The following is a 17,931-nucleotide window of genomic DNA, read 5'->3' on the forward strand; positions in this document are numbered from 1 at the left end:
AAACACCTGTTTGCCTTGAAATTTCGGCCTGGGAGAGACCTTGCTGATGCAACATAACTACTTTGTGTCTTGTTGCTGTGCTCAGTAATGACTTTGGCATTAAACTGTCAGCAACTCCACCTTGTTAGCAGAGATTGGCTGTTCCTCACCCAGTTGTATTCCTCCTACACAGCTGTATTTGTTTCAGATAATGATTGTGTTACAACCTACATATTAAATTGATGATCATTAGCATCTGTTTTGTGTAATTGTTTAATTAAGCACCTGACTATATGCCTACAATATCGCTGACTTTAAGCAAGTGTACCTAGAAGAACTGATGCTGTTTTGAAGACAAAGGGTTGTCACACTAATTATTGATTTGATTTAGATTTTTCTTCTCTTCCCTCACTTTGCATTTTGCCAATTGATAAAAATTAACTTAATATTTCTAATTTTGAAAGCATTTTTACTTTACAGTATTTTTTTACATCTGCCTAAAACGTTTGTACAGTACTGTATGAACAAATTATAAACTCACACTATTCAAGACAGTGTGTTATATATACCTGTATATATTAATTTTATCAAATTGTTGTAACTGCATTATACTGTAATATTGTATATATTTTACCAAGTAACTAACTGTACAGAGTAGAATTTGAATAGCTAATTGTCTTTATAAGGGTCAAAAGGCATACTTTATATTACTTCTGAGGTTCAAAATTAGATTTTGCAGGAAATTAAATTGTTGGACCTGATAAATTACAAAATCTTAATAAGGTAAGAAAAGAACATTTATCTTAAAGGGGCATGAAACCCAAATGTACAGGGAGTGCAGAATTATTAGGCAAACGAGTATTTTGACCACATCATCCTCTTTATGCATGTTGTCTTACTCCAAGCTGTATAGGCTCGAAAGCCTACTAACAATTAAGCATATTAGGTGATGTGCATCTCTGTAATGAGAAGGGGTGTGGTCTAATGACATCAACACCCTATATCAGGTGTGCATAATTATTAGGCAACTTCCTTTACTTTGGCAAAATGGGTCAAAAGAAGGACTTGACAGGCTCAGAAAAGTCAAAAATAGTGAGATATCTTGCAGAGGGATGCAGCACTCTTAAAATTGCAAAGCTTCTGAAGCGTGATCATCGAACAATCAAGCGTTTCATTCAAAATAGTCAACAGGGTCGCAAGAAGCGCGTGGAAAAACCAAGGCGCAAAATAACTGCCCATGAACTGAGAAAAGTCAAGCGTGCAGCTGCCAAGATGCCACTTGCCACCAGTTTGGCCATATTTCAGAGCTGCAACATCACTGGAGTGCCCAAAAGCACAAGGTGTGCAATACTCAGAGACATGGCCAAGGTAAGAAAGGCTGAAAGACGACCACCACTGAACAAGACACACAAGCTGAAACGTCAAGACTGGGCCAAGAAATATCTCAAGACTGATTTTCGAAGGTTTTATGGACTGATGAAATGAGAGTGAGTCTTGATGGGCCAGATGGATGGGCCCGTGGCTGGATTGGTAAAGGGCAGAGAGCTCCAGTCCGACTCAGATGCCAGCAAGGTGGAGGTGGAGTACTGGTTTGGGCTGGTATCATTAAAGATGAGCTTGTGGGGCCTTTTCGGGTTGAGGATGGAGTCAAGCTCAACTCCCAGTCCTACTGCCAGTTTCTGGAAGACACCTTCTTCAAGCAGTGGTACAGGAAGAAGTCTGCATCCTTCAAGAAAAACATGATTTTCATGCAGGACAATGCTTCATCACACGCGTCCAAGTACTCCACAGCGTGGCTGGCAAGAAAGGGTATAAAAGAAGAAAATCTAATGACATGGCCTCCTTGTTCACCTGATCTGAAACCCATTGAGAACCTGTGGTCCATCATCAAATGTGAGATTTACAAGGAGGGAAAACAGTACACCTCTCTGAACAGTGTCTGGGAGGCTGTGGTTGCTGCTGCACGCAATGTTGATGGTGAACAGATCAAAACACTGACAGAATCCATGGATGGCAGGCTTTTGAGTGTCCTTGCAAAGAAAGGTGGCTATATTGGTCACTGATTTGTTTTTGTTTCGTTTTTGAATGTCAGAAATCTATATTTGTGAATGTTGAGATGTTATATTGGTTTCACTGGTAAAAATAAATAATTGAAATGGGTATATATTTGTTTTTTGTTAAGTTGCCTAATAATTATGCACAGTAATAGTCACCTGCACACATAGATATCCCCCTAAAATAGCTATAACTAAAAACAAACTAAAAACTACTTCCAAAACTATTCAGCTTTGATATTAATGAGTTTTTTGGGTTCATTGAGAACATGGTTGTTGTTCAATAATAAAATTAATCCTCAAAAATACAACTTGCCTAATAATTCTGCACTCCCTGTATTATTTGATTATTCAGATACAGCATGCAATGTAAAACAACTTTCCAATTCACTTCTATTATCAAATATGCTTAATTCTCCTGGTATCCTTTGTTCAAGGAATAGCTCTGAACTACTGGGAGCTAGTTGAACACATTTGGTGAGTCAAAGATGCATATATGTGCAGCCACCAATAAGCAGCTAGTTACCATTAGTGCATTAATTCTTATGAGACTCCTAGGTATGTTTTTCAACAAAGATACCAAGAGAACAAAGCAAATTATAAAACACTGGGCAACAAAAAAAATCATCAAAGAAACTAATTGGTACAATAAACAAGGTTTGACCCCCTGATTTCAAACCTATGCTTAGTTTTTCCCCAGCATGTATTGTTATTGCGATGATCAAACATGACTGGGAGCCAAGACACACTTAGGACCCTGGTTTATACAGTGTGCAACATGTTCCTCTCATTGATCCTAAGAAGATATTTCTTCTTCCCCTCCACATTAAACTCGGGCTGGAAAATGTTTGGTGAAGACAATGGCAAAGACAAACTTTAAAAAGTTCAAATACCTGACTAGAAATTTTCCAAACATTAGCATAGGTAACCTGAAAGAATGGGTCTTCATTGGACCCCAAATCTGAGATATCCTAAAAGATGGAGAGTATATGCAAACTCTGACTAGTGAAGAACGAGAAGCTTGGACGAGTTTTCAGTGCGTTTGTGAACATTTCCTAAGTAAAATGAAATATCCTGATTTCTCTGATGGTGTCTATAAACTTCTGTATGTATACAGGAACATAAAAATGTTGCATAGTACTTATGCTACACTTTCTACAATCTCATTTACATTTCTTCACCCCCAAAGGTTGGTGATGTAAGTGAGGAACAAGATGAGCGTTTCCACCAAGGTATCAGGCCAATAAAACCGTTCTACCAAGGTTTCTGGAACATCTCTTTGATGACAGACTACTGTTGGATGCTGTATCGTGATGCTCCTAATGCAGTGTACCAAAGACATGGACAGTCATCACATGACTGAGTAATATATACTTACCTAGATTAAATCCAATGTTGTTGTATGTGTAATAGGAAGAACACTTTGTTGTACTAGAGAAGTTTGTTTTTCAAAACTGGTGGGTGCCAGCACAAATATAAGTGTAAATTCATGATCAGCATTAAAAACTGGACTAGAAAATTATGTTTGTGTTTCTGATGATTAAATAATACTAATAATAAATTGTATACTCTATCTGTAAATATAGATAAAATGTCATGGTCGTTCCCTAAGCGTTATATGACATTTGATGTGATACCCTAGAAACCCTACAGGGAAAACTTCAGTGAGTGGAGATCATTTATTTGAATAAATATGAATTTGAAAAGTAGCTTAGGATTCTCTAGGCTGGGATGGTCCTCAGTTTGATTTGGGCCCATATGATGATTTGGAAATCTTCTGTGCCTATTGTGATTAATGTATTCATCTTAGTATGGCTGTTGAATTAAATCTAAACATTATGCTAGAATAAAGACACCTCAGTGCTATATTAGCCAAATAAACCTACAAAACATTTATTGGAAAAGAAAGATGATCTGCTTCAGAATCCTTTTCCTCAGGAGTATCTGATATCTGCTAGCCACCAGTTGAGGAATAACCTCTCCAGGTGAGATAGTTGGGTTACATATATGGAGCTCATGAGGTAAGCAAGTATAGCTGAAATAGCATAATTTAAAATACTACAAAATAAATCACTGATAGATCTATAAGCATCAAATATACAACAAATAATCTTTATAGCAAGGTTAAACAATCTCTTTGAGAGCATCAGTCTCTTGAACAGAAGTGGACAGTATCCAAAGCTTTTTCCAGAAAGAGAACATTATTATTTGACAGATAACATTATCCATAATATTTTAGAAGAAAAAATAGTAATACAATTTGGCAAACCTTAAAATGAATTTACTTTATGAACTTCTTTAAGCATCAAATCTGGAAAGTAGAAAGAAAAAGAAACATGAAGCTTAGATGCTTAGATTATCTTCTAAGAAAAATCAAAGAAAAAAAGAATCATTTAATTCAGTCTATGGGCTCAATTTAAGAAGTTGTGAATGCAGCTTTGGAGCGCCTTCTGCTGCAAGCTCAATTTGCAGGTTGTGCCTTGATAAATGCAGCCAGCCACAATGCTGGGCAGACAGGTGCGGAAATGTCTACCATGCCTTTCATAAATGGACCCCTATTCAGTAGCTTTAATGGCCTAATGTTTATTTTTAACTTAATCATTGGAATAGTCAGATGAAGAGATGCCCCTATAAGGAGAAAAATTATCTTGGCCTGTGAGGGAACTAGAGTTACCAAAAGTAGTAATTTGTGGTTGCCATAAGGAACCATAGGATGCGCACAATTGCTAAAAGTAGTACCACAACATAACTTAATGGATTAGTACAAAGAAAGTAAAGGATATATGTCTAAAACAACACAGTTCCCAAATGAAGCAGATCAACAAGATCCAAAAAATATAACTGGGACTGGATTCCTCCTAGAGGTAATCCACATCAAAGGTTAAAGGAATAGTCTACTCAACATAAAACTTTTTATGATTCAGATAGAGCATGCAATTCTTTTTAATTTTTCTCCTATTATCAATTTTTTCTTAGTTCTCTTGCTATCTTTATTTGAAAAAGCAAGAATGTAAGCATAGGAGCCGGCCTATTTTTGGTTCAGAACCTGGGTAGCACTTTCTGATTGGTGTCTAAATATAGCCACCAATCAGCAAGCGCTACCCAGGTGCTGAACCAAAAATGGGCCGGCTACTAAGCATAAATTCAAATAAAGATAGCAAGAGAACAAAGAAAAATGGAAAATAGGAGTAAATTAGAACATTCTTAAAATTGCATGCTCTATCTGAATCATGAAAGTTAAATTTTGACTAGACTATTCCTTTAATAGATTTAGCACAGTGAGAATATTACTGTTAACAATATTTTATAAATGGTTTGCTGTTTCAACATATTCTACTATAAGTTGTTTTTTATATATGTGTTAAAAATATTCTCAATATATCCACTATATAGAGTCATGTTTATTTATTTGGTTGTTTAATTCATCAAGTTGCTTGATATATTAGTATGTTAATAATGAACATATATTACCCGTATCTTTATAAATTATGTATATTCCTTAAATGACAACACTGTTGCCAAACGACATCGGCAGAGGAGGCTTCCGATGTTAAAAGTATACAAATGGCTAGTGGGTGGCTCTGTCCATAGTTGACAAGAACAGATTGGAGAATGAACCAGGAAAAGGTGGAGCTATGTGAGTTATTAACTGCATTGGATCATCGCTAGTTTAGCAGCATTCCTAATGATCTTGAGAAAGTCCGGGTGAACACAGATGAAACCTCGTAGAAGGGGATAGAAAGATTATTCTGCACTGGATGCCTGTTTTTAGATTTACAGACCACAAAGTATATATAACAATAGTGAGGATAAACTATACTGGAAAGTTTTGAACCGTCAAAAACATACAAAGACGTTTTTGTTAGCAAAATTAAATAAATTAACCAACAACATAATTTATGCTTAAATGATAAATGTATTTTTCTCTTGGTTGTGAGAGTCCACAACCTTACTCTTGTGAATACTTCACCTGACTGCCAGTAGGAGGCAAAGACACCCCAAACTAGGACTTCAAATATCCCTCCCACTTCCCGCTCTCTTCCAGTAGTACGTGTAGCCTAAAGATAGACAGAATGACTGCAGTAAGAACAAGCAGACTCCCATCTACTAGGAATCACCACCTGTAATACCCTCCTTCCAAAAGTGGCTGACAAGGCAAAAACATTGACCTGGTAAATTTTGGTAAAAGTATAAAGGGAAGACCATGTTGCCTCCCTGTGACATTACTCCCAGTACCCACAAAACCTGGACAGATTTAATACCGGAGAGTCCGGATCGGGGGCCACCCCTTCATGCAGACTTATTGTCCATAGAGGGTTTCTTAAATTGTTTTGACTTGTTCCAAACCAAGTGGGTCTTCCAAGAAGGTCGAGGGGCATCTGACTTTTGGGAAGTGGGCAACCTCTGACCCTTGTTCTGGTGAAAGGAACAAAAAACGTATTGTTTGATTTCCCCTTATGCCTAGACTTTTTATCCTGAGTTAAGAAAGCTCATATAAATGTGTTCACCCTCTTAAGACATTTAATACGTTCCTGAATATCCTCTAGTGGAGATTCTACAGAGATCAGGTAATTTAGAGAATCATGCCAAAAAGCACCTACTCCTGCTACCGCCGTGATTCCAACTGCTGCTTGGAACAACGAGCCACCCTGTAAGAGAACCCTCCAATTTTCTATCCATTGGATCTTTAAAGGAAGTACTATCCTGGTCAACGTAGATATTGCTCTGTCCACCTTTGGAACAGTGCTCCATAACTCCAAATTAGAAGATGAAACAGGGATTATTTATTTAAGCTGTAAAAGGGACACCAGGATTTTCCCTTTTTTTAATATCTCAGATACCAGAGTAGGAACTGAAAAAGTATCAGGGCCTTAGCCTTGGGTCTTAAAAGAATATTCAATTTCTGGATAGGTTTAGATAGTTTAGACTCCTGAACGCCCTATAGTCTTCAAGAGAAGCGCTGCAAAGACCAACCCCCTATATAGTGGTAGCAAAAAGGGAGTGAAGTGCCCAACTAGGGCAGTAGAAAAGACACAGCAATGCCTCTCCACTGTACTAAAAAAAGCAATGTATGCCCAAATACAGCTGAGATCCAGGCCCTAGAGGCAGTTCGTAAACTGCAGCTCAGTGACACTGTGACAGAAAGGATAGTGATCAAACCCCAAGTCCTCTTTCTGGACTAAGTCCCTCTAGAGTCATCCCACCTCAGTCTCCAGTCTGAACCCCAGGATGTCAGGTGAGGGAAAAAAAAAGTATGTCCTGTCCCCACCAGTCACTGACCACTGGGACTCACTCACGTGGGAATGCAGGCACCTTATACCTGGAAGAGGTTTGGGAAATTCAGAGCGACACCAGTGCTTCAAACATTCAATCCCATCCCTCTCTTCCATAACACGTCTATCTCTGCCCTCTCCTTGAAGAGGCAAATAACTATTGGGCAAGAGAGGAAAGTGGGAGAGATATTGGAAGCTCTGCTTTGCTTCCTCTTGGTGTGTAAAGTTGTGGATTCTCACAATCACTAGAAAGAAAAGTAAAGCATAATCTAGACCAGTGGTTCTCAAATGTAGACTGTGGCACAATTGGCAATGCAAACAACACAATGGACAGACAGATAGCTATAACTATATATTTATACAGTTCTCTTACTAGTGACCAAATAGGATGAATAGCATCAGAACAGTGACCCATAACTGCCCAGAGATAATATGAGACCTACAATATAAAATATAGAATTGTTGTATAATAAGAGCATGACTACTACCCTTCTGTGCACTGTGGGACATTATTCCCAGAAATATTTCCACAATTACCATTCTGCCTGAATTCTGGTCAATGCAATCTGAATGATGCCAGACAAGAGATGGTCATTGATAGACTGACAAAATGTTTAAGGGCTTCGGCAACATATCATAAGTATAAACTTTAATGTCTTTATTGTTGACTAACAGTTGTACATCTGTGTAATACAAAACTAGCTCAGACCCAAAATAAAATATTAGTCATTTTGCAAATACACCTAACATGTTTATGTTCCCAAATCTGGGAAAAAGTGTCTAACGTTAGTCGTGGTTTCATAAAACACAAAGAGGAAGGTGTGAGAACATGACACTTATATTGCATACACAAAGAGAGAGAAGCGCTGAACCAGGGAGAAAACAATAGCATCAGAGCTTGTTCTATGGCAGGTTACAAACCTAGGTGCAGTCTCTTTTTGCCCAGCATGTGCCTTTCACAGAGAATTTTCCTGTAGTTATATCATTCTGATCCTGACTAAAAACAGTACAGTACATCCCAGAAATACCAGGCAAGCTCACTGATATTGCACACATCACCTGAATACATGAATAAATGGGAAAAAGCAAGTTTTAATAGAAGAAGTGCATACCAAGCTTCAAAGCGGAAGGCGTGACTTCAATTTCTCCTCGGACTGGATGGAAAGCAGAGCGTTGAGATGCCAGCTCTGCTTCAAACGGATCAGGGCTGAGACGTTCTGTGATATTGGCTGCATCATCACTCCTGTTATATGCATTGTGCTCATCAAACAATGCAATTAGCTGGGATAAAAGAAGAGTACTGGTTAGGGTATGGATTTGCTTACCAGAGAGAACTGCAACATATTACGTAGCTATACATTAAAGCTCAAAATCAAATAGTATGATGAACCAAAATAAGACAATGCAAAATGATTACATGCAACACACAATATAACACATTACAGTACTACTTTGAAACTTCTAAGCATAACATGTTTGGCTGATTAATCTAAACATATCAAACTTTAATAAAAAGTCGCATAGAAGATTTTTTGTTTTAGTTTTTATAAATCAGACGTTTTTATTGAGGTTTTTATGAGTAGCATCTTAACAAAAAGTTATATACTATATGTTCTTTCACAATGACAATAATTACACGAGTTGACATCATATCAATACAGTTTGAAACATAGTCAGGTGTTGGTCATGAGAACAAATAAAAGCTATGTGCTTATCATTTGTAGGCACTATGGCGCAGAAATCAACAATGAAAAGTTAAAAACTTTTGAGACTGCAAGAAATAGATACCTATTCACTAGAAATATACATGCATTGAATGTCAACATAAACAAAAGAAAGAATGACAGATTTGTCAGCATTTCAAACTAAACGTATACACCTGAAACCTCATTTTTTTATTCTATAAATCTTCCAAATTGTTTATAGGCCACTCTTGGACCTATGAGTAATAGCTTAAGTCTTTAGAGGTAAACTAGAGTGATATAAAGCCACACTTGGGCATGGTAAATTAACATATAACTATAAGCATATTATCAGTATATAATGTAAAGCAAACTGATTTAGTATAGTAATTTAGATAGATGAAGAAAGAACTAGTAAAATATATGTATGACTAGCAAGACACAGTATGGACCAGCATATGGTACTGAAATTGTATGAGTTAACTATAAAGTAATAAAGCTGTGGAGCTAGAGAAGATTAAGAGGATATCTGGAGCCAATGATAAGTAAATATAGTGGACATCAAACTTTGAAGAAGATGTTATTTTTATTTATAAAGTTCACAGCTACAGCTTCATATTCGTTAGTATCAATATTATCAGATTTGTCCATATAGCTGAGATAAGTACTTTTAAAGGGTCATTGCTCATAGCATCATAACCATCACGCACAAGGGAAGTAGCGGAAATATCATTCAAAATTATAATGAATCTATAATTTCTGGCATTATGAAGTAAACAAGTATTGGAAGTGTAATACTTTGCAATATTTTAACTATTTCCCTTATAATCCATAATAAATGCCTCTGCCAGGCAGATCTTTCTTACATGTCACTCCTCATATGCTGCACCTCTCTGCCAGTCCCTTTGTTGTCTTCCTCTAAAATAAAACAAAATCCTGACTCTTCAGATACTCTCCCACCCGTCCCCTTCGCTCTGCTCATGACCTCTTCTCCTCTCTTTTTACCTCATCACATTCCTGTCTACAAGACGTCTCCAGACTGGCCCCTATTTTGTGGAACTCTCTGCCTCGCTCTACACGACTCTTCCATAGTTTTCAAACTTTCAAGCTCTCCTTAAAGACTTTACTGTTCAAGGATGCATATAATATACACTAACATTTTCCTATCTTAGTTACTTTCCTCCTTTAGCTATCCCCTTGAAGTTCAGGCTTGAACCCCCTTAGCATGTAAGCCTATGAGCCTAGCTGTATTGCAGATCACCTTCATGAGAGGTGATTTACAGGTAAACAGTGAAACTCTTGGCACGGCCCTCTATCCCTTTGTCTCCCATAATTGTCACCTTGCATATTAGAACCATGTCTTTAGTGCTGCGGAATCTGTCGGTGCTCTACACATAACTAATAATTATAACATTTTCTGTCATTTAAAATGTTACTTAAGCTATCCAATATACAAATTAATTGCATAATTTAATATAAATTAATAAAAAGTAAATTTATGCTTACCTGATAAATTAATTTCTTCTATGGTAAGACGAGTCCACAGATTCATCCTTTACTTGTGGGATATTATCCTCCTGCTAAGAGGAAGTGGCAAAGAGCTCCACAGCAGAACTGTCTATATAGCTCCTCCCTTAGCTCCACCCCCCAGTCATTCGACCGAAGGTACAGGAAGAAAAAGGAGAAACTACAAGGTGCAGAGGTGACTGAAGTTTCAATCAAAAAAATATAATCTGTCTTAAAATGACAGGGCGGCCGTGGACTCATCTTACCATAGAAGAAATTAATTTATCAGGTAAGCATCAATTTACTTTTCTTCTATAAGGTAAGACGAGTCCACGGATTCATCCTTTACTTGTGGGATAAAATACCAAAGCTACAGGACACAGATGAACGGGAGGGACAAGACAGATGGTTAAACAGAAGGCACCACTGCTTGAAGAACTTTTCTCCCAAAAATAGCCTCCAAAGAAGAAAAAGGGATCAAATTTGGAAAATTTGGAAAAGGTATGAAGCGAAGACCAAGTCGCAGCCTTACAAATCTGTTCAACAGAAGCATCATTTTTAAAAGCCCATGTGGAAGCCACCGCTCTAGTAGAGTGAGCTGTAATTCTTTCAGGAGGCTAGTGTCCAGAAGTCTCGTATGCCAAACGGATGATGATTTTCAGCCAAAAGGCAAGAGAGGTAGCCGTAGCTTTTTGACCTCTACGTTTTCCAGAATAGACAACAAACAAAGAAGATGTTTGACGGAAATCTTTGGTTGCTTGCAAGTAAAACATCAAAGCACGAACCACGTCCAAGTTGTGCAACAGACGCTCCTTCTGAGAAGAAGGATTAGGACACAGAGAAGGAACAACAATTTCCTGATTGATATTCCTATTAGTAACAACCTTAGGAAGGAATCAAGGTTTGGTATGCAAAACCACCTTATCAGCATGGAAAACAAGATAAGGCGAGTCGCATTGCAAAGCAGATAGTTCAGAAACTCTTTGAGCCGAAGAGATAGCAACTAAAAACAGAAACTTTCCAAGATAGAAGCTTAATATCTATGGAATGCATAGGTTCAAACGGAACCCCTTGAAGAACTTTAAGAACTAAATTCAAACTCCATGGCGGAGCAACAGGTTTAAACACAGGCTTGATTCTAACTAAAGCCTGACAGAACGACTGAACATCTGGAACATCTGCCAGACGTTTGTGCAGTAGAATTGATAATGCAGATATCTGTCCCTTTAAGGAACTAGCTGATAGCCCCTTCTCCAATCCTTCTTGGAGAAAGGACAAAATCCTAGGAATCCTGATCTTACTCCATGAGTAGCCTTTGGATTTGCACCAATAAAGATATTTACGCCATATCTTCTGATAAATTTTCCTGGTGACAGGCTTTCGAGCCTGAATCAAGGTATCTATGACCGACTCAGAGAAAACCCGCTTGGATAAGATCAAGCGTTCAATCTCCAAACAGTCAGCCGCAGAGAAACTAGATTTGGATGCTGGAACGGAACTTGAATGAGAAGGTCCTGTCTCAGTGGCAGAGTCCATGGTGGAAGAGATGACATGTCCACCAGGTCTGCATACCAAGTCCTGCATGGCCACGCAGGTGCTATCAAAATCACTGAAGCTCTCTCCTGTTTGATTCTGGCAATCAAACGAGGAAGAAGAGGAAATGGTGGAAACACATAAACCAGGTTGAACGACCAGGGTACTGCTAGAGCATCTATCAGTACTACCTGAGGATCCCTTGACCTGGACCAGTAACGAGGAAGTTTGGCGTTCTGACGAGACGCCATCAGATTTAATTCTGGTGTGCCCCATTGCCGAATCAATTGTGCAAACACCTCCGGATGGAGTTCCCACTCCCCCGGATGAAAAGTCTGACGACTTAGAAAATCCGCTTCCCAGTTCTCCACTCCTGGGATATAGATTGCTGATAGATGGCAAGAGTGAGTCTCTGCCCATCAAATTATTTTGGTAACCTCTATCATCGCTAGAGAACTCTTTGTTCCCCCCTGATGATTGATATATGCTACAGTCGTGATATTGTCCGACTGGAATCTTATGAATCTGGCCGACGCCAGCTGAGGCCATGCCTGAAGCGCGTTGAATATCGTTCTCAGTTCTAGAATATTTATCAGGAGGAGAGCCTCCTCCGGAGTCCACAAACCCTGTGCTTTTAGGGAATTCTAAACTGCACCCCAGCCCAATAGGCTGGCGTCCGTCGTCACTATGACCCACGCTGGCCTGCGGAAACACATTCCCTTGGACAGATGATCCTGTGACAACCACCAAAGAAGAGAGTCTCTGGTCTCTTGGTCCAGATTTATCTGAGGAGATAAATCTGCATAATCCCCATTCCACTGTTTGAGCATGCATAGTTGCAGTGGTCTGAGATGCAAGCGAGCAAACGGAACTATGTCCATTGCCGCTACCATTAAGCCGATTACCTCCATACACTGAGCCACTGACGGCCGAGGAATGGAATGAAGAGCTCGGCAGATGGATAAAATCTTTGATTTCCTGAGCTACGTCAGAAAAATTTTCATGTCCACCGAATCTCTCAAAGTTCCCAGGATTGGAACTCTTGTGAGAGGGATAAGTAAACTCTTTTTTACGTTCATCTTCCACCCGTGAGATCTTAGAAAAGCCAACACAATGTCCGTGTGAGACTTGGCTAGTTGGTAAGTCGACACCTGAATTAAGATATCGTCCAGATAGGGCGCCACAGCTATGCCCCGCGGCCTTAGAACCCGCCAGAAGGGACCCTAACACCTTTGTAAAAATTCTGGGAGCTGTGGCCAACCCGAAGGGAAGAGCCACAAACTGGTAATGCTTGTCCAGAAAGGCGAACCTGAGGAACTGGTGATGATCTTTGTGGATAGGGATGTGTAGATACGCATCCTTTAAGTCCACGGTGGTCATATATTGACCCTCCTGGATCATCTGCAAAATAGTCTGAATGGTCTCCATCTTGAAGGATGGGACTCTGAGGAATTTATTTAGGATCTTGAGATCCAAAATTGGTCTGAAGGTTCCCTCTTTTTTGGGAACCACAAACAGATTGGAGTAGAACCCTTGCCCCAGTTCTGTTTCCGGAACTGGGCAGATCACCTCCATGGTATATAGGTCTTCTACACAGCGTAAGAACGCCTCTCTTTTTGTCTGGTTTAAAGACAATTGAGAAAGATGGAATCTCCCCCTTGGGGGAGAATCTTTGAAATCTAGAAGATACCCCTGGGTTACGATTTCTAAAGCCCTGGAGTCCTGAACGTCTCTTGCCCAAGCCTGAGCAAAGAGAGAAAGTCTGCCCTCTACTAGATCCGGTCCCGGATCGGGGGCTACCCCTTCATGCTGTCTTGGTGGCAGCAGTGGGCTTCTTGACCTGTTTACCCTTGTTCCAAGTCTGATTAGGTCTCCAGACTGACTTGGATTGAGCAAAATTCCCCTCTTGCTTTGCGGCAGGGGAAGAGGAAGAGGGACCACCTTTGAAGTTCCGAAAGGAACGTAAATTATTTTGTTTGGTCCTCATCTTATTTGTCTTATCCTGAGGAAGGGCATGGCCTTTTCCTCCAGTGATGTCTGAAATGATCTCTTTCAGTTCAGGCCCGAATAGGGTCTAACCCTTGAAAGGGATGGCTAACAGCTTAGCTTTTGATGACACATCAGCAGACCAGGACTTAAGTCATAACGCTCTATGCGCTAAAATGGAAAAACCTGAATTCTTCGCTGCTAATTTAGCCAGTTGAAAAGCGGCATCTGTAATGAAAGAATTAGCTAGCTTGTGAGACCTAATTCTATCCAGAATATCATCTAATGGGGTCTCAACCTGAAGAGCCTCCTCCAGAGCCTCGAACCAAAAGGGTGCTGCAGTAGTTACAGGAACAATGCAAACTATAGGTTGGAGAAGAAAACCTTGAAGAAATTAAAAACTAATATTTTATCACCTCTTTCACTTTACCCTTCCTAGTACATAGAGTAGGCAAAGAGAATGACTGGGGGGTGGAGCTAAGGGAGGAGATATATAGACAGCTCTGCTGTGGTGCTCTTTGCCACTTCCTGTTAGCAGAAGGATAATATCCCACGAGTAAAGGATGAATCCGTGGACTCGTCTTACACTATAGAAGAAATAATCATTTGAGCCACAAACATTGAAAACATTTAATTGGTATCTTAATATTGGCTTAATTATATACACACACACAGAATAGTAAAGGAACACTGAACTTAATTTTCTTTTTTCCATATAAAAATTTTTTTAATGTTTTTTTTGTGAAGTAAAAGCTGCATTCAGTTAAAATCTAAACTAATAAAGCTTTACCAGTTCTGTACTTCCTGGTAATACTCATCGTCTGTTTGGCATTTCCCACTAATTTTATTGACTGACAGGCATTTCCTGCTAATGCAGATTGGTTCATAGGCTCTACCAGCTAAGGCCCATTGAGCAGAGGTAAGAGGTACCATTAAATCAATAAGCATTAAAGGGACATGAAACCACAAAAAAAATATTTCATGATTCAGATGGAGTTTACAATTTTAAACAACTTTCTTATTTACTTTTATTGTTTAATTTGCATTGTTCTCTTTGTATGCTTTGTTGAAAAAGCTCAGGAGTCCCAGACCCGATCCCATCATTGAAATCACGCGATCGCATGTACGATCGCGTGATTTAAATTTTTGAGTTATTTGTTTACATCGGAACTTTGTTCCGATGTAACAAATAAGTACCGGCAAGAAAAGGTTGAAATTGTACACCCTATCTCAAACATTAAAGAAAAATTTGGGGTTACATGTCCCTTTAATAGGAATTACACAACTGACAGTTTAACATGTAAATTTGAACCACTTTTACTTCATACGTTTTCAAAAAAGAAAAATAAATAACATTTCTAAAAACAGTTTTCCTTTAAATGTATATAGAAATATAGGGTTTTAACTTAACCTTTTTTTTACTAAATTGTAATTCAATCAAGAATATAAATGTCTAGAATAGAGCAAAATACAGGATCCTCAAAGGTTACTTATTGTTATGGGAATGGTATCCTAATGTTACGCATACTATTGTTTTAGTATCTTAATCCCCTAGCGTAGTGATTCAAGCAGAATAACCCTCTGCAATGCTACTGTGTGATTGTAAACATACATTATATCTTAGCAAGGATAACCAGCTCTTTCACCTTGAGATGAATAAAATGTGTATGATTTTAATATAATGATAGCTAACTCATATGTATCATGCGCTTTCACTTAAATCACAATGGAGATGATACAAGAGTGAAATCCCCAGGTATGTAATGTTTATAAAAGAAAACTACATTAAGCGCCTTCACAATACAATACCAGACATACATCACTTACAGAAATCTTTCTTTTGAAAAGCCATTGCAAAAGGGCATCAGGAACACCAGAATTTGCAGTTATAGAGGCATTCTAATGCAGAAAAACTTTTTCTTTCATGGTGGTAAGAGTCCACAATCCATCACTCCTGGGAATTACTCTTTTCTAACACTAGGAGGAGGCAAAGATCCCAAACCCCCTTATAGAGTCCACAATCCATTATTCCTGGGAAAAAATACTGAACCTGTGGTGTCCAAGAGTAATAGCATCCTGATAAAAAAATCATATAATGAGGATCACAGGAAAGAGCAGATAACTCAGAATGTAGTTTAATATCTATGTTATGCATAGGTTCAAAAGGAGGAGCCTGCAAAACCCTTAACACCAAGTTAAGATTCCATAGGGGAGAAAGTGGCTTAATAGGTTTAATATGGACCAGAGCCTAAACAAAACTATGAATATTAGGAAGATAAGCAATGTTCCTGTGGAACAAAACTGAAAGAGCAGAAATCTGCCCCTTCAGAGAAATGGCAGGCAGGTCCTTATCCAGACCATCCTACAAGATAAACTCCTGGGAATTCTGAAAGAATGCCAGGAATAACCATACACCAAGAAAAAAGGCCTTCAAGACCTTGTGATAGGTTGTCCTAGTTACAGGCTAAGAGCCTGAATAAAGGTTTCAATCACAGAATCAGAGAAACCCCTATGTCTAAGGACAGCAGCGTGATGCCTGGATTCTACCCACACACTGCTTAGATCCCAGTCACTTATGCCATCAGTGGACTAAAGCTATTGAGTGACCGGTAGGGCGAGAAACCTGGAATGACACCATAGAGAGAGACTATTTTGCAGGGGTTTTTTTTACAGCTACTGCCAGCTGCTTTAGAGAGGCAGTATAAACTTGGCATTGGATAAGGACTTGTCTGCACCTATATAATTCTGGAAGTCTCTTAGCGTGACTGTATTTGGGTCCTAAGATACATGATGGCTTGCTAGCCTGATCTACCTGTCTACATAATCCTGCAATTAATAACTATTCTTATAATGTTTCTATACATGATGTTCTTATAGTCTAGTTGAATGCTCTCTGTTTTATACTGGACATTCCCGATGTCATTGTTAGTTTTTAAGCTGGTACATTTTAGGTCTTTCATACAGGAGCGAAGTTCATGCTATGCAGGGCTAAATTACTCATATCCTTTATATTAGATCCTGAACATATGATAGGCATTTCCCTACATAAACCCTAGGCACCAATTAGCCAATATCTAGTGAAAAATTTTGATTTTCTGTGTGAGAACGTACTAACATCTGTGCCTCCCATTTATTACAGTTTATATTATTGTACAACATTTTTAAGAACTTCGCTAGGTTAAACAACAACATATAGCTTTCTCGTGGAGAATAGATACTGTTAACTATATATTATATTGTTTCCGATACATTGGCCTCATAAATAAATTCTCCCACTCCGAGGAGAATACAAAAACTTCCTTGAGCAGAAGCCCAAGAAGAATTTATGATAAGCCTACATATTAATGGAAGCTTTACATGATGACTACATGGTCTGAAGAGACAGCCTACCAGCCACCTATGGGACCTTTAATTTGAGTTATAGATAGTCGCCCATTATAGTTCAGTAGTATACAGTACAACAAGAATACTACAGATATTACCATTACTATTTTTTGTACTACACAAACTTACGCATCATTGTACTAATTATATACTACCTTCCTGGTGATATAGTTTAGAACAGTTGAATAGTGGTTAATTGTTAGTAAATAATGTGTGGTGCATACAGTTGTATATAAGTGTTGTTTATCTTAACGGGGAATAAGGTATGCATTATTATCATACTCATACTATAATTAATGCCTTGACGTGTGTATTACTCATTACAGCTCTAACATTGATAGTTCAAAATAGATAGACTACTTAATATCTACTAAGCTAGTACACTGTGTACATTATTATTGATACGGTCATATTGGACCTGATGATACTTCTCTTCTAGGCTGTATGACTCACAACTCCTACTATATATTACTTCAGATGCCTGATATCTACACACATATATATATATATATATATATATATATATATATATAT

The 17,931-nt window shown here is 38.5% G+C and overlaps 1 protein-coding gene across 3 annotated transcripts in view; it reads right to left on the reverse strand.

The window, feature by feature from the left end:
• PARD3B (par-3 family cell polarity regulator beta) overlaps window positions 1–17,931 on the reverse strand; it is a 1,914,565-nt gene that overhangs the window by 1,460,242 nt on the left and 436,392 nt on the right. For all 3 annotated transcript variants that reach the window (XM_053698659.1, XM_053698658.1, XM_053698660.1), the window contains exon 3: window positions 8,419–8,587. In XM_053698659.1, coding sequence (XP_053554634.1) covers window positions 8,419–8,587 — 169 coding nt within the window. The remainder of the gene's footprint in view (window positions 1–8,418; window positions 8,588–17,931) is intronic.

The sequence above is a fragment of the Bombina bombina genome, chromosome 1 (assembly GCF_027579735.1).
Source record: "Bombina bombina isolate aBomBom1 chromosome 1, aBomBom1.pri, whole genome shotgun sequence".
Classification (NCBI taxonomy): domain Eukaryota; kingdom Metazoa; phylum Chordata; class Amphibia; order Anura; family Bombinatoridae; genus Bombina; species Bombina bombina.